The 21,690-nt window shown below is 37.4% G+C and overlaps 2 protein-coding genes across 2 annotated transcripts; one reads left to right on the forward strand and one right to left on the reverse strand.

The window, feature by feature from the left end:
* Positions 1-2,472: 2,472 nt before the first annotated feature.
* On the forward strand, positions 2,473-6,162 carry LOC127429072 (peroxiredoxin-5, mitochondrial-like). Its single transcript, XM_051677855.1, has 6 exons — positions 2,473-2,771; positions 3,837-3,971; positions 4,928-5,059; positions 5,163-5,201; positions 5,540-5,604; positions 5,857-6,162. Exons 1-6 carry the CDS (start codon positions 2,679-2,681, stop codon positions 5,960-5,962), a joined length of 570 nt encoding a protein of 189 aa, XP_051533815.1. The 5' UTR covers positions 2,473-2,678; the 3' UTR covers positions 5,963-6,162.
* A 262-nt stretch (positions 6,163-6,424) lies between these two features.
* LOC127429066 (nuclear RNA export factor 1-like) lies at positions 6,425-21,393 on the reverse strand. Its single transcript, XM_051677842.1, has 21 exons — positions 21,153-21,393; positions 18,043-18,250; positions 17,801-17,957; positions 16,423-16,506; positions 16,061-16,165; positions 15,772-15,852; positions 15,428-15,497; positions 14,511-14,599; positions 14,275-14,382; positions 14,071-14,180; positions 10,463-10,499; positions 10,273-10,344; positions 10,104-10,159; positions 9,904-10,011; positions 9,711-9,769; positions 9,452-9,567; positions 9,322-9,364; positions 9,151-9,223; positions 8,834-9,016; positions 6,674-6,734; positions 6,425-6,560 (listed from the first exon to the last, which is right to left on the reverse strand). Exons 1-21 carry the CDS (start codon positions 21,184-21,186, stop codon positions 6,522-6,524), a joined length of 1,893 nt encoding a protein of 630 aa, XP_051533802.1. The 5' UTR covers positions 21,187-21,393; the 3' UTR covers positions 6,425-6,521.
* Between the last annotated feature and the right edge of the window lie 297 nt (positions 21,394-21,690).

Below are 21,690 nucleotides of genomic sequence, written 5' to 3' on the forward strand. Positions count from 1 at the left end.
TCAAGCGATCTAATCGATTCATTTTTCACTGTACATCTTGACATTGCAGTGTCTAGACACGATCATGATTTCAAGCTCGATTACACTTCCTAGTGCTTGACGCATGCCCTGAGTGCTAGATGGCGCTATAGGAAGTATAATTGAGCTTGAGATCATGATGGCCAAGGAGACTGCTGTCGAGATGTGCAGTGAAAAAGGAGTTATATTTTGGTCTGTTCTCACCCAAAACCAATTGGATTGCTTCTGAAGACACAGAATAAACCACTGGAGTCAAATGAATTACTTTTAGGATGACTTTGTGTGCTTTTTGGAGCTTCACAGTTTTGACCACCATTCACTTGTATTGTATGGACCTACAGAACTGAGATATTCTTCTAAAAATCTTAATTTGTGTTCTGCAGAAGAAAGAAAGTCATACACATCCGGCATGGCATGAGGGTGAGTAAATGATGAGAGATTTTTTGTTTTGGGGTGAACTATTCCTTTAAGTCACACTTTGAAAGTCTGAATAACATTGCATATAACAAAATATCAAACCAAGCGGCATCGGCATCAAATTATATTGACCTTTTCTCAGAACTAACTTAACATTTCTAAACCAGTTTTTCCAATTACTTTTAACAAACTGATGAGAAGGTGATTTTTAGTGGATGTATGAAGTCAATTCCCCTCAGGTTTACACAGGTGTCCCAGTAGAGTAACCACGGGTGTAGTTCATCACATTAAGTGTGGACACATTCTGCTATGTTTGCCAACCAGAAAGTGCCATATACTTTTTGTCTTCATTGAACATTATATATATTATAATGTTTTTCTCTATTTGTGTTTTTGCTCTAAAATCTAAAAATCTTTTTAAACTTAATGCCAAATGGTTTATTTTATTTTTGTTTTTCAAATTTATTTAAGTTATATTATGCAAAGACATTCATGCATATTTAAGTTTGTCTAAAGGGTCCAAATACTATGGGGCCATTGCATTTAAAGTAGTAAGACATCATTTCTAATTCTATGCAGCATCTGGGCAACATGCATGTGAAATTTTGCAGTCAGGGATTGTTTGCACAGGATACCTGTAATGTTTGTGGAAAAACTGGCAGGCAATATGAGAGATGTTTAGGGTGTTTAATGCATTTACTCATTGCTGTCACACCTGTCACATGAAGAACTGTTTCAGTTAATTATAGCAAAAATATCTGCAGGAGCTTAAAGGTATCAGGGTTTTTTTAAGAATAATTTTTTGGTCATTAATGTATTATAGTGTTTGGTGCATAAAAACATTAACACTTTTAATGGCTAAACTATATTTGATGTCCTCTATAAAGAACACAAGGACTCAAGAATCAAAAAACAAAAGCAAGACACTACATGCAACAATGCTTTTTCATTGACTATGTTTGTAGGGCAACTTGTAATACAAAACAAATATTGTAGCCTAATAATGAGAGCAATGGATTGGGATAGTTTCATAGGAATATCACATATTTCTTACTCATATAAGTACTTGTTCATCTGTAGTATCTGTAGTTTTAATAATGGTCACTCTAATATTCCCTTATCCTCTAAAGTCCGGTAAACCTTTCTGCAACATCACATCAATGAGTCTCTTCGCCATGTCTTGTTTTGATCTATTGTTTAGCTACTCATTAAGATATACTCCCTTTCCTGAGATGTTTATTTACAATAAACTATTGAGAAATTGTTACAAAATAGTAAAATAATTACAAACTAAATAACTGATCAACCTCTTTCTATAAAATATAGGCCTGCTTAAAATGATTTTCAAAACAAGGCAACAGTTTGTCATAAGTGGCCACACGGTGACGCTGTTTCTCGGCTGACCAACACCCGTAACAGTTTCACGTTAGTGTAGTGTGTTATGTAGTATACAATGTAGCCACAAGGGGCGGTATATCGGTAAAATTATATGCAGTCGTATGGACAGTAAATATGGATAAATCGCAAGATTGCTACAGCTGAGTGCTATTAATGAAAGGTTTTCACCACTATCAAGAACTGCCTACAACATGACAATAACTAAATGCACCAGAGATTTCCTGTGAATGGTGTTTATTAACTGTCTTTTCTCTTACTAATGGATACACGAGCATTCAATCTAGTGGACATTTGTTTTAAAGACATTAGAGGACAGACAGCATGACAAAACATTTGCAACATTTTAAAAATGATTAAATATTAGATCAAATTACCTCAAAATCCAACTTTAGACACTGCACGCAATAATCTCATGGTTCAGGAATATTTTGCAGTGTAAACTGGCTTTTTAGTGTTTTGGGAGAAAATAAATTCAAAAGTGACTTTGGCCCCGTTGTATCCTAAGCATAAAAAAAGGAGATTTTTATTGATTAAAATCATGAAAAAATAATGTTATTCAGGCAGACTGTGAGGGCGGAGTCAGTGATTGCCTGAAGTTTTATTGTGTTTTAACTTGAATAACAATTAGATAGTGAATCAGTTTATTGCTTTGATAATAACAGTGATATTATCCTTATTAAATTACTAAAGTTTATAATAAAGAGTCGTCGCTCCTGAGCAGATCCTTCAATTAAAATCATCTTTACTGAACGGGGTGGTGAATGTGGAGGCGTGAGGGCTGGATGACTGTTTTATAGCAGGCGCTGTTATGTTGCTCTCTTGTGCCAGTCTCAGCTGATATATATATGATTTCCTCTGCGATACTTCAGAAGGGCGTCCGTGTCTCCCACTGTATTAGACTGCTACACTCTACACACATCACCAGCATGCCGATTCAGGTAAGAAAACAAACCGTAAACAACCTGACAAAACATTCATTCGTTAGTACGCGCGCGTGACCTTGACACCTTTTCGCCTAATGCACGGTGCCCTTTAAAATAAAAGCATCACTCCTTGAATAGTGTGGCGGTCATTAGTATTTTAATGCGCATATTTCATTAGCACTAATTATTTTTTAATGTTGGTTGTGATATTACATGTCCAGAATTGGGAGGCGGATATTTGTTGCGATTTTATTTTTCTGATTTATATTCAAATATGTGTTGAGCGATCAGAGTCACGCCAGAGTTTTTTTTTTTATTGAGGAAGTAAACTATATCCTGGTAGGCCTGACACCCACACTGCATGAAGTCATAGCGACAAAACCAGCAACCAGAACACTTCAACTGTAATAAACAAAGCTGTTTATTCAGCTTTGATTATAATGAAGGCGTTGCGGGCCGTTCAGACCGAATGCGCTCTTGCGTTAAAAAATAAAATAAAAGCTTGACTCAACGCAACGAGACGCGTTAAAGTTATTTTTAACCTTTAAAAAAAGCATCTCTCCTCCTGCGCGAGACAATCAAGAATTAGCGAGACGCTGAAACGTTTCGATGTGAACGGCCCCTTAACCAATACAACAGCTGACGCGATTACAGTGAGACGTTCGTCTTATATATATATATATATATATATATATATATATTAATTAATTAATCAATCAAAGGTAATCTTAAGATTACTTGTTTAATATTTATTAACCATTATAATAATTTTGTAAAATGCCCAATGACTGTGAGAAAGAAATACGTGCTGTTGTTTTGTTGCACCATAAGATAGAATTAAAGCCATAGCACAAATCAGGCATAACAAAATATAACATTTTACAAAAGTTGCTGGTGAATGACAGCACATGATCTCTGAAATTGGACACAGCTGACTGGAGCAGTTGCTGTCAACAGAGCCTTTGTCTGTGGTTGGGTTGCTGTGCTCACCAATAAATAATTGATTCAGAAATAAAACCGTTTGATCAAATTTTAATCTGTTTTGTGTTGCAATATTTGCGCTGTTTTAATCCCTTTAAGGTTGGTCAACGTCTTCCTGCTGTTGAGGTCCATGAGGGAGACCCAGGAAATAAGCTCTCAATGTCTGACCTCTTCAAGGGCAAAAAAGGAGTGCTGTTTGGCGTTCCAGGGGCATTCACTCCTGGATGTTCAAAGGTACTAACATGTGATCCGCTGGCATTAACAAAACCTGAACTCAGCCCCTCCCTTAAAGGAACCGTTCACCCAAAAATGAAAATTATCTCATAAATTTCTCAGCCTCATGCCATCCCAGATGTGTATGACTTTCTTTCTTCTGCAGAACACAAACTAAGATTTTTAAAAGAGTATCTCGGCTCTGTAGTGCCTTACAATGCAAGTGAATGGTGACCAAAACGTTGAAGCTCCATAAAGGCAGCATGAAAGTAATCCATATGACTCCATGTCTTCAGAAGCAATCAAATCAATTTTGGGTGAGAACAGACCAAAATATGACTCCTTTTTTTACTGTACATTTTGCAATTGCAGTCTCCTTGGCGATCATGATTTCAAGCTCGATTACTTTTCTTAGTGCTTGACGCATGCACAGAGGGCTAGATGGTGCTATAGGAAGTGTAACTGAGCTTGAAATCATGATTGCCAAGGAGACTGCTGTCAAGATGTACAGGGAAAAGGGAGTTATATTTTTGTCTATTGTCACCTATAACCGACTGGATCGCAATAGTGGACATGGATTAAACCACTAGAGTCATATGGATTACTTTCATGCTGTCTCTGTACTTTTGGAGCTTGAAAGTTCTGGTCACCATTCACTTGTATGGACCTACAGAGCTGAGATTCTTCTAAAAATCTTCATGTGTTCAGCAGAAGAAAGTCATACACATCTGGGAAGGCATGATGAGTAAATGATAAAAAAAAAAAAATCATTTTTGGGTGAACTAATCCTTTAACTCAAAGTATACTTTAACTGCTTGGTCTGTTATGCTCCCAATTCTAGATGTGTGTTTATCATAAACATCCAAGTCTGTTAAACTGTTTTGAATCAATGTATAAATGAATGTTTTGAGTGTTCATGTGTTTCTTTTTGTGCAAAAATTCCAGTGCCCACTTATAACAATCTCACGTTTTCTCAGACTCATCTCCCAGGGTTTATAGAGATGGCTGCAGATTTGAAGGCCAAAGGTGTGCAGGAGATTGCTTGCATCTCTGTCAATGATGTATTCGTTATGTCTGCCTGGGGCAAGGAGAGTGGAGCAGATGGCAAGGTGGCCAAATACTCTCCCCTTAATTAGCATAATTTCAACAAGCTTGGCATTTGACAGGCAGAATGTTTCGATCTATTTAGTCATTTTGATCCATTTAATGTAGGTGCGGATGCTGGCTGACCCCACTGGAGCTTTTACAAAGGTGAGAATTGCTTTAAGCACCATCATAAGCCTCCCTTCTGCTCTTACATGTCAATAAGAAAGTAATTTATCCAAAGTGACTTATACACCTATCATTGGAGCAATCTCTGTGCAGCATCCAGGGGTTAAGTGTCTTGATCAAGGGCACAATTGTGATGGCCATGGCTCAGATCAAACTAGTGACCTTCTGATTACCAGCCCTGAACAAACTGTAGCCATAGTTTCAGCCTCAAACTACACATCCATGGGCTGTTCCCTAACATTTTATACTGGAAAATTATTAAATCTGGCTTTGTGAGACCATAGTCCTCAAGACGGCATGTCCTTTATCATTTTCAGGCAGTGGATCTCTTTCTGGACAATGATCATTTGATGGAGGTGCTTGGGAATTTGAGGTCTCAAAGGTGAGATTATTTTCCTGAATGCTGACAAACATCAAATGTGAAATTTTGACAGCTACAGTTAAAGCAAATGCTGATGTCCCCTCTGAATGATTAGCCAAATGATAACTAGGAGAAATGCTGAACAGTACATTTTGTTCCTTACTCAGATACACTTATCTGCTTAGCCCTCATATTTTCATTTGGAAGTAAAACTTTCAGTTCTCCTGAATTGTCTGTACAAGAATGGTGCTGATGTCATTTGTATGCATGAAGGTACTCCATGCTAATTGAAGATGGAGTGGTCAAGAAGCTCAACGTGGAGCCTGATGGGACAGGCCTGACCTGCAGCTTGGCCTCAAACTTTCTGGGGGATATTTAAAACAAATGTAGACTTAAGTCACTCTTATTTCATAGTCCTGATTGACCAATTGTCATTCCAAAAATACAGTGTAAAGGAAAAACTCAACAGTGAACAACACTATTACATAAACTGTGACTAATCCAAAGTGAGGAACTGACTTGTTTACTTGGGAGCAATAGTTTAGTGCTTCTTATTTTGGGGGGGTGGGGTTGGGTGAATTCTGTATATGACAAATCCCTGGCTCTTACCGTTATATGATTTAACTGTTAGAACCTAGCTGCAATAAAAGTTTTCCATACCATTGCATCCAATTTTTGTTTTTTTTAAGAACCATTTCCTGCCATATAAAGGTAACGGGCTAATAGCATATTTGTGCTCCTATGATGTAGTTCTGACATGTTTGGGTTTTTTTTTGGGAGAAAGAGATATTACACAAGTTTTATATTCCCAGCTGCAGCCACAGTAACACACGCAAATAAGTACAGATGGTAACATTTATTTTAAAACAAATAGAAGTAATTAACAAGTACTTTATTAGTCACATCTGTAGACATGACAATTAAAACTCAAACATTCTTCATTTTACAAAAGCAACATCTGGGATTTTCCCGTGGGCCTGTAAATAAAAAGACACATGTATGATGAATAATGCTTTGTTCTTCTCTTTAAACTGTCTGCATGAGACAGATTTACTTTTGGAACAATGTTAAAAAGGCAATGCTGGAGTACCTTAAGCCCAGTGAAGATCTGTGCAGCTCGGTCAAAATCCCAATCGTTGTCTTGCAGGCACCTGAAAGAACAACAAAGATTTAACGGTCTGTCCTTAATAGCCCTAAATTCAAAATACGGAGTCATGCCAATACACAATTAAGGTAATCATTATGTGAATCAACAAACATGAATTTATAAATCTAGCAATAACATGTCTTCTACTGTAGTAAAATACAGTTGAGTGATTTAAAGCTAATTTATGCTTCTGCATCAAACCTATGTCACATGCCTGCACCATAGCCTAAAGTGCACCTTTTACTCCATATTTATATTCTACTCAAGAACCTTCCGATCTGCACAATGTCTTGACCGCATGTTTGACAGTATGGTGTACAGTAAATATATAAGTTATGAAAACAGGAACACTTTAATTTGTCAGCAAATTAAAAAGCACCTGTTAAAAAGTTGGTAACATTGCCTATATGCATTGTAAAGTCCAGCTACTATGCTTTAAAACAACACCCATTTTCTGGTTATTGGTCAAGTGAGTAGTTATTAATTTGATGATTTTTTTTTTTTCTAGCACAGAGCATCAAAAGTATGCCAAAATATTTATGTATTAAGCAACACAAGAGCAAGCATACAGTATATGCCTGATTTATTTTCTCTCTGCATGGCAGACAGCATGTATATTATTTGTACCCAAGTCTCAACATGTTCACATACTTTGAACTCGTTCTTATTGCTAAAATAATGTAAAAAAAAAAAAAAAAATACTTTTGAATCCACTAATCACAGTGCTTTTGTTTATGTAATGTATAATCATTAGAGCTGTAAAAATGAATGCGTTAACGCATGCAATTAAAGTTTAACGTGTTTACCGTTAATACATCATAAACCAGCATAGACACTGGTTGGAACGGCGGAATGTAATGTGTCTGCCCAGTGTCATTACACTGTCGTACACACCAAACACACACAACAGAGCTTCCCTTTAAGTGATAAAATGGAGAAATGAGCTCTTAGCGCTATTTGACATGTGATAGTATTTTTCAGCCTATGTAAGGCGTATTTTAATTACCACAAAAGCACTTTAAGTCTTAAAGGTGCTGTAAGCGATTTGAGATGTTATGAAATGCCAGATGTGACTGAACCGTTGGATGAGCCACGCCCCCTCTTTCCAAAACCCGGCACTCCAAAGATACCAAAAGGAGCTTTGAGACCAACATAGTTCAGAAACGGTTGTTAAAAAAACAGCAACAAAATAGCGCCCTCAACTGACAACTGTTATTAACAACATGACCTCAACAATTCACTGCAACTACAATACTATGGATGAGGCACAAAATGATTGACAGGTCGAAAGCGTCATTGTCCACAGACTGCTGACACATTTTTATTTGCTGTTTACAGAGTTGTCACAGAGACAGGTGAGATATCTCACAACACTTATTTCATTAATATCATTCAGGAGTAGGACAAATTTTCTGCATACCTTTTCTATGAAAAAAATGGCTTACAGCAAATTTAACTATCACCAAAACTCAGAATAGACATTTTTTGTCAGCAAGTGCTTTTCATGTGGAGTTAAAAGTAGCTCTTGACACTGACATGACGCGAATCATGAACACAGCTTCACGATTGCTGTAGTAAAGCGGATAGCCACAGTCTACCGGCAAATTAATATTGTGGAGGATGAGAGTTTAAGAGATTTAATGCCCATTGCAATGAATATATAACCTATGTGGGGTCTAGTTCTTTCAATTAGGCAATCTTTCATTTAGACTTTGGGAAATGTTTAATATTACTTGAAATAGTGCTATTTTAGTGCATTTCTATCTTTATACTGTGGAAGGCTTTGTTTGGAAAATGTTAATAAAGCATTATAGTGTTACAATTTGATTTAGTTTTGTTTCCCAAAAAGGAAACAAATGCATTTAGACAGGAAAAGTATATTTAGAGTAAAATATCAGCACTTTCAAAATCTGCGATTAATCGCAATAAATCGCAATTAAAAATTTAAACTGACTGACAGCACTAATAATTATTTCAGAAATAAAGGCATTTTTCCTTAATACACTAGCATTTTGGCTGTGCACTTGCAGAATAACGCAGAACTAGAAATGCAAACCACAAGCCTACAGTGTAGGCAAGTATAAACTGGCCTTTAGTCCTTACTTTTGAGACCACTCCAGGTTCATGCCAGACTTTAGGGAGAAGGCGGCAAGCATTTCCTGTTGGGGGGCAGACAGAGTGGGTACAGGGCTACTGGATGGTGTGGGGGCTGGAGCAACAAAAGCCCGCCGAATTTCCTCCGTAGTTGCATTCCGAACAAACATCTCATCATTCACAATGCACAAACTGAGGGGTTAAAAATAGGTTACAACAAAGACTGATGACATGATCAATGAAGCATCTTTAAAGCCAAAGATATCCCTTGTAGTATTTTAACAACCTTCTGGTATGAAACAAGAATTCTGCATTCAAAATCTTACCCTGCATTTCCAGCAGGCACAGCAATAAACACCCGAGAGAAAGCTCTGAATGAGTCTCTGGATTTGCCATCCACTTAAAAAGGACAGAAAAAAAAAAGGATGTATTTCAAATCACTGATCAGAACCTGAAGATACAGATTGTAAATAATTTTATGTAAGAGAGGAACTCACCCTCTTTGAAAACTCCACTGACTGTAAATGCCAATAGTGTTGCCTAGAAATAAAGAGAAATTAGAAATCACAACACCAAATCGGAATGTCAAAGATAAAGCTAGTGAGCTAAACTGAAAGTTTGACTCACTGTGTAGGTGTTGACATCCACGTTAAAGGATGCAATGTCATGCTGGGTTTTGGGGAGCTCATTTAGGAAAGCCACCACATTTAATCTTGTATGTTTCAGCAAACGATGCCGTGAAGCTGGAAGACAAAACAGCACAACCGTCACACAGAATTCAGTTTGCTTTAAACCTAATTTAATCCTATCATGTTTAAAAAAAAAAAACCACTAAAGTAGTTTAGTCAATATGCTTAATGAATCATGACACCATAAAATTACTTACTGGGGTCTTTCAGGCGCCTAATATTGCGACTGTCTTTCTGATACTCCCCTAAACTACTCCTGTAAACAAAGAGGAAGCCACAAATCAAAAACAAAGTAACCGGTAGTCATTTATACAGATCAGATGTATAGATCATACCACCCAATAGGAGTCAACAGCAGAAGAGATAACAAAGGAATAAAATGTACTGTACTTTGAAGGGTTCTGCACGATGTAGGGAATGCTGAGGGAGAAAATAGCTCCATCGTGGTAGGCATCCAGCAGGGGCTGTCTATCTCCCGAGTCATATACGTTGTAATACCTGTAGGATGGTAACAAGTTCAGATACATGAGAATTTTGAAACATATAAATCTCATTCCTGGTGCCCAGTATACGTGCTGAAGAATACGTACTGTTGCAGGAAGCAAAGGATGATGCTCTTGATGTCCTCTGAACAGAAGTAACTAGGCTGTGGTCAACGTAAAATAAAGAGGATAAGCTCAGAGTATTAAAGTATGGGTGTCACATATGGGAAATATGATCAAACTAGTTTCACACTATGTGGTTTGAAACTTCAAGCACCTTGCAAGGGGGTAGCGCAGCGGGAGCAACCTCCAAGTCAAAACCAATGGGGGGTGGAAGATCTTGTCCATCCTATTGTTTAGACGTTAAACAGACAAGAACAATTTATCTGATGCATAATGAACACTTGCCAATGAGCAAATGACTCCAAATTCTGGTTACACCAACAGATAAACAGTGTATTTCCTACCAGTTTGAGCAGCTTGGGGAATCGTTCCCGAATGGCACTGTCCAACAATCACAAAGACAGAACACAAGAGAGACAATTAGTACAGTGCACATTTGAGCTCAGGGAATCTTTTTTACGCTGAGACTATCCCACACAAACACTCATGTACATAGACACAACAATATGTGAGCATGGCCATTTTAAGTGCAAAACAAATATATTAAAAGTGGACCCATCAGAACAGCCTATGAGGAACATTTACTTACAGATGATCATTCATCAGCAGTTTGACAATGTACTGTAATTCACTGAATTTAGCTTTCTACAAACTTTAAAGGTTGTAACCAAATTTACATGTGAAAACCAACCACCATTTATTTTCAGTTCATACAAATAGTGAAGTTTTTTCAAGTAATTAATCAAGTATTTGCATTTGTGAGAATTAAAATCTGGGACGCTAAGCCATGGCACCAATGAGCTAATCATAGCCAAAGTCCTGTTTCAAATCCCTCCCATCCCCCCAGGTACATGGTACTTACCAATCCTCAATACTTACCACCGGTCCCCCCTTCAGGCCGAAATAGACACATGCAGGCTGGCAAAGGTTGGGGCAAGGAAAGGGGGGTGGGGGGTGTTGTGAGGGGTAGAGGTTGTTGAACACTCACACCATCAGTCAATCAGTATTTTTTGTGCTTTTCGGGAGTGTACCGAATGGAAGGGGGGTTTGGTGATTGAGGCGGGATAAATATGATTTAGTGTGACCAGATCTTCCTGATACAACCAGGCCCTAATGCCCTGCAAAAATTCTACAGACTTCATGTTTTTTTTAAATGAAGGACACCGGCATAGATACATTCAGATCCACAGTTGTTGATACGTTGAGTTCTTAAAAACTAAAAGGGTAAACTGACATCGCTTGTTCACAGTGCATTTCAATATCTATAAATGAATGCAGCACCAGAGTGATGAAGACGACTATTGCAAGTGGAATACAAGATAGTACAGGTAACTAAGATGCGATTGTGATTGTTTTCTCTGACCTGCTTTTGTGACTGATTTGTGAATACAATGGGACTAAAACAAGAAAAATATTGGCAGCATTTGGAGCAGTCGATTAGATTTAAGGGGTCAGTCATAGAGAGGAAAGTCAAAGACCAGATATTCAGTTAGAGACCAGACAGGAATAATCTCAATAAGTACAAAAGTTGAACCCTGAGCCTCTGTACAGAACACAGTATAATAAATAAGAATGCATCAAAGCTTGAAAAGGTGTATAGGTTATACAGCCTACTTAATTTGGACCCTACTATTAAATTTAAGAACAGCAGGGGAATTATTCACAAATATAATTAAAGCTTTAATTGAGCCCAGACACCTTTTCATGTTTGTCATTTTATACCAAGTCTGTTTTATTTTTAGTTTATATCTACATTGAAATTGACATTTGAAACTTGCTTCCTGTGATCCTCCTCCAGTGTGATTGGATTTTCTTTTAAGAATTGATGATCTGATGTTTTTCTTCCAAAGTGGTCTAGGATGAGGATCATGAATGTAGTCACAGTGCACACTTTGACCAACTATCCTCCGTCTCAGAATATAGAAACGGGTAGAGAGAGTATATAACCGTCTTTGCTCTCTGAATATTCATTACATTGTGCACTATGCACCAAAGCTCAGTTTCTGAGCAGTGTCTGACAAGGTTTTTCTTAAAAAACCTTCCCTCTCCTTCTCCACCCACGGTATCTCCTAGTAGACATATCGATTCTTCTTCCCTTGGTTGTGATTTTCATCTTCAACTTGCTTGCTGTGGCCAGTTTTGCAGCTGTGCCTGCCTTAGGTTGTCCCAGAGTTAAAAGGTGGGATCTTACCCGTCTTTGGCTAACCAGCCTCTCACTGGCCACTCAGCATCAGTGCTCCAGGTGTTAGACGCAGTGCAGGGTGGGTGGGTGGAGGAAGGAGGGTCCCAGCGTTTTACAAAGATGGAGTACTTGCAAGTACATGTACTTAAAGTGCATCATTTCCAGGGGTACATTTTTTTTCTTCTCTGCCAACTTATCCATGGACAATCTGGGAGGTCACATATGTTACAGCTGCTCCCTACATCCATTTTTAATTCTATTTCTATTATACTGGTAATTAGGGTTCAAATATGCTAAAATGTTCTCTCTTCTAAAAGGTGTTGATGAGCTGCATTCTGTACAAAGTGCTACAGGGCCAACGGTTGAGTGATTAAATCAAGATGGATAGACGAGAAATGCTGGCAACACTGAGATTAAGCAAAAGTTTGAAAAATACAAATAAGAACAAGATGGACAAGTCTTGCTACAACAAATTACTGGAATACACACACACGCAATTCTATACCAATGTGACATGCACAATGGTTAAACGTTTGAAAAAGAACTGTAACGGTGATATAGGTTATTAAGGCTTGTGAGACTTAAACCAGGGTAATTACTGTCTGGTTGTTCATATGTCAGTGTTTAGTTAAAGATGCATATTAAATTAGCTTTTTGTAATAAGTGGTATTTTAAAATTAAAAAAAATGAATAAAAAATAAATAAATTTTTTACACATATAGTTAGGACTTTGGATTGCATTTGTGCTGCCTCTGTGCCACATTAAAAAGTCTGTGTAAATGCACATTTGCAAGAATTTTGTTTTATCTGTTCTGATGAAATCTGAATTAATCTCATTTAGCAACAGGCTGCTGATAGCAGTAAATGCAATGATAATTGCATTTCATATTTCTTCCTCAAAGTACTAAAAGAATCGTTAAGGACCCGGAATCGTTAAATACCTTACGATTTCCATCCCTAACCCTATGTAACTTCCATAATATGGCATATTTTGGGGCAAAACAGAATATTAAGCTCAAAATAATGTAAAGGAGGGCTTGGTTTCATCCATATAATAGGATTTGATTGCATCGTGAAAAGTGGATGTGCTATACCAACACAGCGAAAAATGTAAGGCTATCATATTATTGGTTGATATTTTCTCCCACCTAGACAGCCTTCAGCAGAAAAGTCATTTCAGAGGCAGAGAACGTTATTACATTTAGATTAAAGACTGATTACTTTTTTCTTTAGAATAATGTGCATTGACCAAATGCAATTAAGAAATATGTTCAATTTTGATTTCATGTGGTCTTTAAAATGTGATATAAAGAACATGGTTTTGTTAAAAAATTAAGGATACATCATACTAGGACTCTCCTTACTCCTGCCTGACCTTTATTGTTCTAGATGAGCTGATGAATTTCAATTCTATGCTCAAAGCGCAATACAGTTCGTGCCAAGGTGATTTAGACACATTTAGGTGAATTTAGGCACCAGTTACAGATCCACAAAAATCATACACTTCACTGGTGGACTGGTAAAATCTTTAAAGGGATATTGAAAACGTCGCATCATATTGGCACTCTATCCATTATCTTTAAAAATGCCATTGTCACCCCCTCACAGAAGTCGTATTTACTCTTAAGCACTCTTTTCAAGGTGGGACTATTGAGACAAACAGAAAAACCACAAGGGGTATGTGTTTGTGCATGTGTACATGCATACACACACACACTCTCTCTGCTATTGTGTCTTGTATTGCACAGATAAACTGCAGCGAAGACTGACCTGACATAGTCTGCCTGGGTTTTGAAGTGGCCACACAGAGGATTCCCCCCCAATGAAAGATCCACCAGCTTCAGACCCTTCAGCTTATCAAGTTCTCGCTCTGTCTTGAGCTTCAAACATATGAGGACATAATGAAGCAAGTGTTATATTGGAGAAGACTCTAGTGAAAGATAAATTTACAGGTGTCTTTGAGCAAAATCATACCTCATTGTGTGAAAGATTGAGAATCTTCAGGTTGGGAACTTTGTGGACAATATCAGCCAAGTCATCCAGTCTGAACAACCTGTTGTTGCTCAAGTTAAGAGACAACAGCTGTAAATGGGGGGGGGGGGAAGAAACATGAACAATCTTAATTTTAATTATTTAAATAACGAGCTTAGCTTTGGGAGAATTAATGTTTTTGGAGAATCATGTACGAGTAGAATCTCTTCATTTCGTACCTCAGGAATGTTCTCCTCAATGATTTTGATGACCCCCTGCATGGAGTTCTTCCTATTCAATGTGACCTCAATGTTTTGAGAAACCAAATCTGACAGAAAAGGACAAACAATTGAGCAACAGCCCTTAAAGGAATATTTCACGCACAAATGAAAATTCCTTCATTGTTTACTCACCCTCAAGCCACACAAAATGTTTATGACTTTCTATATTCTTCAGAACACAAAGATTTTTAGAAGAATATCTCAGATCTACTGGTCAATACAATGGAAGTGAATGGTGACCAATACTTTAAAATTCCAAAAAGCACAAAGGCAGCATAAAAGTATTCCACACGACACCACTGGTTTAATCCATGTCTTCAGAAGCGATCCAGTTGGTTTTGGGTCAGAACAGACCAAAATATAACTCCTTTTCACAATACATCTTGTCATTGCAGTCTCTAGGCACGATCATGACTTCAGGCTCGATTACACTTCCTAGTGCTTGCCGCATGTGCAGAGCGCGCTAAAAAGTTTAATCTATCCTGAAATCATGATCGCCAAGGATACTGCTGATGTCAAGATTTATAGTGAAAAAATATTTTGGTCTATTCTCACTCAAAATCGATTGGATCACTTTTGAAGACAGAGATTAAACTACTGTAGACTCTTGGATTACTTTTATGCTGCCTTTGTACTTTTTAGAGCTTCAAAGTTTTGGTAACCATTCACTTGCCTTGTATGGACCTACAGAGCCAAGATATTCTTTTAAAAATCTTCTTTGTGTTCTGAAGAATACAGAAAGTCACACATCTGGAATGGCATAAGGGCATAAAGTAAATGATGAGAGAATTTTCATATCTGGGTTAACTCTCTCTTTAACTAATCAAAGAGAAGTTGTTGTTTTTTGGAGGAAGAAGGGTGTATGAAAGTTTTACCAGGGTCAACTCTGATGTTGTTTAGATCTAGAGCCTGTTGAGATCCATCAAAGCGCTTTGCCATGCATTGCTAATGAAAAAACAAAGTACAGTGGACAGTCAGTTATTGTATATTAAATCAGTAATCTCCAAGTAAACACTAACAATGAAACAGTCTAAAACTAGAACAACTGCTCCAAGCATCAAAGAAAATCAAAGGTTTGCTGCATATACGTAGATTAACCCCAGTACTGCAATAAATAAATGGGATTATATTGAATTCACCTGATAAATCTGCATTTGCATGTTCCAGTGACCTCTAAGCTCTTATTTCTCTAAGATTACTGTAAGGAATCATCACTCACCTTCAGATGCTCCAGATCTTCAGGCTTCAGATCAACATTAATCAAAGTGGGTGGCGGGCAGCTGTTCATAAGAACTGACACCTACCCATCAAAGAGAATGAGACAAAATTGCAAACACTAGAAATTTACCCAATCTGCACATACAACTTGATATAATTTTCATGTTTATTTAAAAATCAGGTTTCTATAATTTAAGAAATATTAATATCACTAGGATATATGGCTACAGTAGTGCAACTGCTTTTCTGACTTTATGGTAGTTCTGGTGTAGTCAAGATGCGTATTTTACCTTGTATCCATCTTTGTCTGTAATTTGCCGAGACACTTTAACCAAAGCGTTAGCAGTTGTGGAATCTTCAATGTAAAACTGGGCCCTGTTGCCATCTGTGTGATACTGTGACAGAAAAAAAAAAAAAAAGAGGAAAAATACATTTAGCACACTACGCATAGTATAATGTACTATGCCAAAGAAAACGTTAAATTTTTACTTACTGAAATATATATTTTTTTAATATATTTTTAAAAAAAATTATGTAAAACAACTCAAGCTCTAGCATGAACACGCAAACCACTGAGAACGAGCTTCTCATGCACTCATGAAGAACTTTCATTTTTGGGTCAAAAAGTCCTTTAACAGCAAGAGTTACTTACATGAACTGCATGGAATGGCTTGGAACAGATGTTCTGAAGCGCTGGCAGAATCCAATTTTTGTCATATTTTTTCCCAAAAGGAATCTGGGGTCAAAAGTACAATAAATTATTCCATTAAGAAAATGTCATAAACATGCTTTAAAAGCCTTAAGTTTAACTGCTTAAAGCTGCACTACGTAAGATTTGTTCATTAAAAATTAACAAATTGTCATTATTGATTGAGTATATAAACGATCAGTGTTCAAAACAGTGTTCTTACCTTACCCTGATTCTCTACGGTAAGCCTATAAAAATTATTTGAACTTGGAGCAGTGCGGTCGGATTTGGCGTGAAATCATGACGTTCATCCTCGCGTCATTAAGTCATGTCTGTAAAAACAGTAAAGTACCACCGGCTGTCTCATGTTCTGGCTGGAGAAATGAACAACGTTGTTTAACTCCATTCAGTCACACTCACACAGTTCAGGACAGCATCACTGCAGTCTAGATGGATGTTTATCTGTTATCCGTTTGGCGAAGTTGTTAACCTGCTATAATACTTGGATTTGTTGTCAGGTAGGGTTGTTGAAGCTTATATTGCTTGTCATGCTTACATAAATCAAACATTACTCATGTGTTATCCAATCGCAATGCATCTACATTGTCCGGTGAAGTTACTGTGACATGTTTACTAATATTTATGACTTTTATATTGCATATTTAAGCATATTATTTTCATGTTTAATATAGTATATTTTGTCCCCTTCATTATCAAATCCTCATTTTATGTTTAGTTTACAGTGGTGCATTGCATAGGCATACTATTGTTGTATTACGGTTCACTTGCATTATCAACTGAGGCTGTGCAATATAATACAGTCTTCTATTGAACTCATATCAGCCATATCACAAGTTTCAACTCTTAAATTGATGTGTAGTACAATACAAACATTAATGTTAGATAAAACACTTGAATAATCATATTAAAATATACCGGTATCTAGTGGTTGAGGAGAGTCCCCTGTTCTATATGTAAAAGCGCTATAAGTGTCAAATGTATTCATTCAAAATATGTAAATAGGAGTGTTTCTTATCTTCAAAGCAAGTAATATTTCAGTTTTAAATGTTTAATTGTATAACATTACATCAACATGAAAATAGCACGTTATGACTCCAGCTTTGAATATTTCCCAATCATCACACAGAGGCGATGTCCAGATAAGCTCAAATCATGAGATTTATCCACCAGAAGAGCAGTGCCGAGCCGAAACTCAAATGACGTAAAGTGTTGTTCTGCAAAGTGCTTACAATTTTTCATTTCAACCACAGATGTCGATAGAGAGCACAAAGTTACGTAGTGCAGCTTTAACTAATTTATGATTGATGTCTAATGTACTAACAGTTATTTTAAACCAATTCTTGTGGTTTCCATCTCCACCACCACCGACGCCTCCTCTGGATCCATGACCTCTGTGACCCCGACTATCTCCATTTCCTCCTCGTCCACCCTTGCGATTACGCTCCTCACGCCGATTCTGTGGCCGCCCATATGGATTACTGTAAAAACAATTTTTTTTTAAATAATATAAAATCCTGACATGTACCTTAACAATTACTTATAATCATGCATCACAGTGCTCACAATCTACGCTGGGAGTCTTGTGAGCCTTCCGCCATATTTACATCTCCATCATCATCCTGTAATCTTGACCTGGGACCAGGCCCTCCACCCCCACTGTGACCCCCTCGATGTCTTGGCCTGGACATCTGATCACTGTACATGGGTGCTCTGAAAGGGCCTCTGCCTTTCCGATTGCGATGCTTTGGTCCTCCAACACGGTCATCGTGCTCTGAAAGACAGCAGGAGGCTAGTTAGATGAAGTTAGATGAATTAGTCAGAGGTGTTATAAGGTTTAATTTTAACAAACAAAGGGCTCATGCTTTAATCCCTAATCAAACCAGTGCTGATGCACTGCTTGGTCACTAACGGAAACTGAAGGTGTGTTTCTGGCATACTAATAAATACATGTAAGGATTTGATGTTGTATGTGTAGCAGAGTTTCCAAAACCTGGGGCCGGATTCACAAAATGTTCTTAAGAAATTTCTTCTTAACTACCATTTTCTTAATTTGTAACTTAAGTAAAAAGTTAAGAATATTATGTATTCCCGAATAATCTTCTTAAGAAAGTTATTATTTTTTAATTTTTTTTAATGTTTTCTTAAGAAAAAACATAAGCATTCAAATTCTCGAAAAACAAAAATCTTAAATATCGTTGTAAATAACATCTTAAAAAGTTAAGATAACCTCACAGTTGTCTTAAATTCTAAAAGGTAAGATGTTTAATGAATTTACTGGGTTGTTTTAAATGTGATGTTGAGTCTGAAGATGCAATTGGCTGTTTGTGTAAAAATTTTATTTTAGACCGAAAAATGTTTTTTGACTGTTTTGTGTACAATTATATTTTTATTTTCAGCTTGTAAACCATGTAAATGTTATCACCAAATTCAAACAACAAATGTTGTTTTGAAGCTTATTAATGTGGTGACCAATCATGCCAATTCAAACGGATGTGCTGCATATAGCGCTCACTCTGTCCGTGAACTTTAGAGTTCATAGAAACATAATTATAACATTAAAAAGCTGAGACTTTCTTTTTCACCACCATCCACATCCCTATCGGAGTTGACCACAGCAGAGACAGCCTCCGCCACCCTTTCCCATTTACCTGCCTCTTACTTTCCGACGTGATATTATTATCAAGCTTCCTTGCATACAGCTCTTGTCTCCTGAAGTTTTTTTTTTTTCCCCTCCATATCAAATTAAAAGTTATCAAATGGTTAGCAGCAAGTCAGTTCTCCTTTGACGGTTAATGTTATTAAACTAACACATCTCATGTACTTTACATTCAAGAAAATTATCGCTAGGTGCTTGCTACTTTAAAAAAAAAAAAGGTTAATAGATAAATTTATCTTTACAATTTACCAGTGTTGAAGTAATGAATTTGTTGTAGGCTAATAGACAAGGCAAGCCCATGAGCAGGCTGATCAGACAATGTCAAAGCCTGTCTTTTTATTCTTAAGAAAAAAATTAAGATGTTCTTAAGAAAATATTAGAATTTTTCAAGAATTGCACTTAGGAACGTTCTTACGAACTTCTTATAATTTATCCTAAGAACTTTCTTAATTTTTATCTTAAGAAAATTTACGTGAATCAAGTGTACATCGAATCGTGTTCCCCGTCGGAATCCGTTTCCCCCTAGCCCCAATAGGGTATGGGGTTATGGTTAGGTACTGTAGGTAGGGTAGGTAAGGTTTAGGGTAGGTAGGGTAATGTAGGTTACGGTAGTGTAGGTTAAGGTAGGTAGGGTAATGTAGGTAGGGTAGTGTAGTTTACGGTAGGGTAGTGTAGGTTACGGTAGGTAGGGTAGTGTAGGTTACGGTAGAGAAGGTAGTGAGGTATAGGTTGTGGTACGTAGGTTAGTGTAGGTTACGGTAGGTAGGGTAGTGTAGTATAGGTTACGGTAGGTAGGGTAGTGTAGTATAGGTTATGATAGGTAGGTTAGTGTAGGTTACGGTAGGTAGGGTAGTGTAGGTTATGGTAGGTAGGGTAGTGTAGTATAGGTTACGATAGGTAGGTTAGTGTAGGTTACGGTAGGTAGGGTAGTGTAGTATAGGTTACGACAGGTAGGTTAGTGTAGGTTAAGGTAGTTAGGGTAGTGTAGGTTACGATAGGTAGGGTAGAGTAGTATAGGTTACGGTAGGTAGGGTAGTGTAGTATAGGTTACGATAGGTAGGGTAGTGTAGTATAGGTTACGATAGGTAGGGTAGTGTAGGTTACGGTAGGTAGGGTAGTGTAGTATAGGTTACGACAGGTAGGTTAGTGTAAGTTAAGGTAGTTAGGGTAGTGTAGTATAGGTTACGGTAGGTAGGGTAGTGTAGTATAGGTTATGGTAGGTAGGTTGGTGTAGGTTACGGTAGATAGGGTAGTGTAGTATATGTTACGGTAGGTAGGGTAGTGTAGTATAGGTTACGGTAGGTAGGGTAGTGTAGTATAGGTTACGGTAGTGTAGGTATGGTAGGGAAGGGTTAGGCTTAGGTTTGTGCATGGGGGAACGCATTCTGACAGCGGAGAAAGTTACCATCAGATACTGTTTCCCCCCATACAGATCTGCTGTGGGGAAACAGAGTTCGACAGAACACCGGCCCCTGGTCCTGATGCCCCCTCCCTCCGTCCGTCCGCATGTTAGTCATGTAGCACTCTAGTCTACTACTATCTTATCAATTGAATCAGGTGTTAAAGAGCAGATCATCTAGATTTGCAACAATACGTTTAAACTCCCCTGACTGATTCTTGGACATTTCGTGTTCCTTTGATTATAAACAAAGCAGTTCAAAGTGACCTCAAGACACATCACTGCAACACGAGGCCTGTTTGTCTTGCTACTACATTTACTTTTCAGTCTTAAGCAAAATCCCTGAATAAAAAACGAAACGCATAATCATCTGAGAGCACGATTATTTGCCGTTTGTCTAAACTAACTGTTCATAAAAAACACAACACGCACCAACAAAACACAAGCTAGTTTGCTAAATGTTGCTTATGTAAACTACAGAGCAACGTTACGCAACAACAAACCCAAGAGAGCGAGAAAACGGTATACGACTTGCAATAAAATTGCGAATAAACAATTAAACAACAGTAATGTTAGATAACTCAAACTAATGTGAGTATGCTAACGGCTCAAACTCACCATTATAATAGTGCGAGTCGTCTGCTGTCGCCATATTTTAAGAAGCCTATTTAGGCTATTCTGAATTTAAAAAATCAGATTTTTCAGTCGTTGTTTTCCTCTTTTGAAAATGAATCAAAATCGGAAGAACTTAAGAGAAACGTTTCGAAACACTTCGAACCTGCAACAAAGATTCTTTGTTAGCAAGGTTTAATGTCTTAATCGGTTACGTCTTAATGCGCATGCGCGCGCACGCGCACAGTTCTTCTTCGAACCCCCTGGTGCAATGTTTTATTTCTGGTAACCATCGCCGCCTATTGTTGTCTGTAATGAGTATCTATTGTGGTGCGCAATTCAATGGAAAAGCAATAGTTTTCACATCAGATTTATTAGATAAACATAAAAAAAGCCCTCAAAGAAACATAACCCAAAATATGAACTTTTTCATTTCACAACAAAATATTGAGGTATTCAAAGAAGCCACATGAAAGCATAAATTATAAAAAGCAGATTATTAGAGTATCTATTGAGTATCTATAACTTTGTATATAACTATATA

The sequence above is a fragment of the Myxocyprinus asiaticus genome, chromosome 38 (assembly GCF_019703515.2).
Source record: "Myxocyprinus asiaticus isolate MX2 ecotype Aquarium Trade chromosome 38, UBuf_Myxa_2, whole genome shotgun sequence".
Lineage (NCBI taxonomy): Eukaryota > Metazoa > Chordata > Actinopteri > Cypriniformes > Catostomidae > Myxocyprinus > Myxocyprinus asiaticus.

Bases quoted from the DNA above. Each gene is read 5' to 3' on its own strand.
- LOC127429072 (XM_051677855.1), top strand. From the start codon at position 2,679: ATGATTTCCTCTGCGATACTTCAGAAGGGCGTCCGTGTCTCCCACTGT. The intron at 2,772-3,836 runs GTAAGAAAACAA...AATCCCTTTAAG, and splicing joins TCACCAGCATGCCGATTCAG to GTTGGTCAACGTCTTCCTGC. The intron at 3,972-4,927 runs GTACTAACATGT...ACGTTTTCTCAG, and splicing joins TCACTCCTGGATGTTCAAAG to ACTCATCTCCCAGGGTTTAT.
- LOC127429066 (XM_051677842.1), bottom strand. From the start codon at position 21,186: ATGGCGACAGCAGACGACTCGCACTATTATAATG. The intron at 18,251-21,152 runs GTGAGTTTGAGC...GCTGTCTTTCAG, and splicing joins CGACTCGCACTATTATAATG to AGCACGATGACCGTGTTGGA. The intron at 9,365-9,451 runs GTGAGTCAAACT...CTTTATTTCTAG, and splicing joins TGGATGTCAACACCTACACA to GCAACACTATTGGCATTTAC.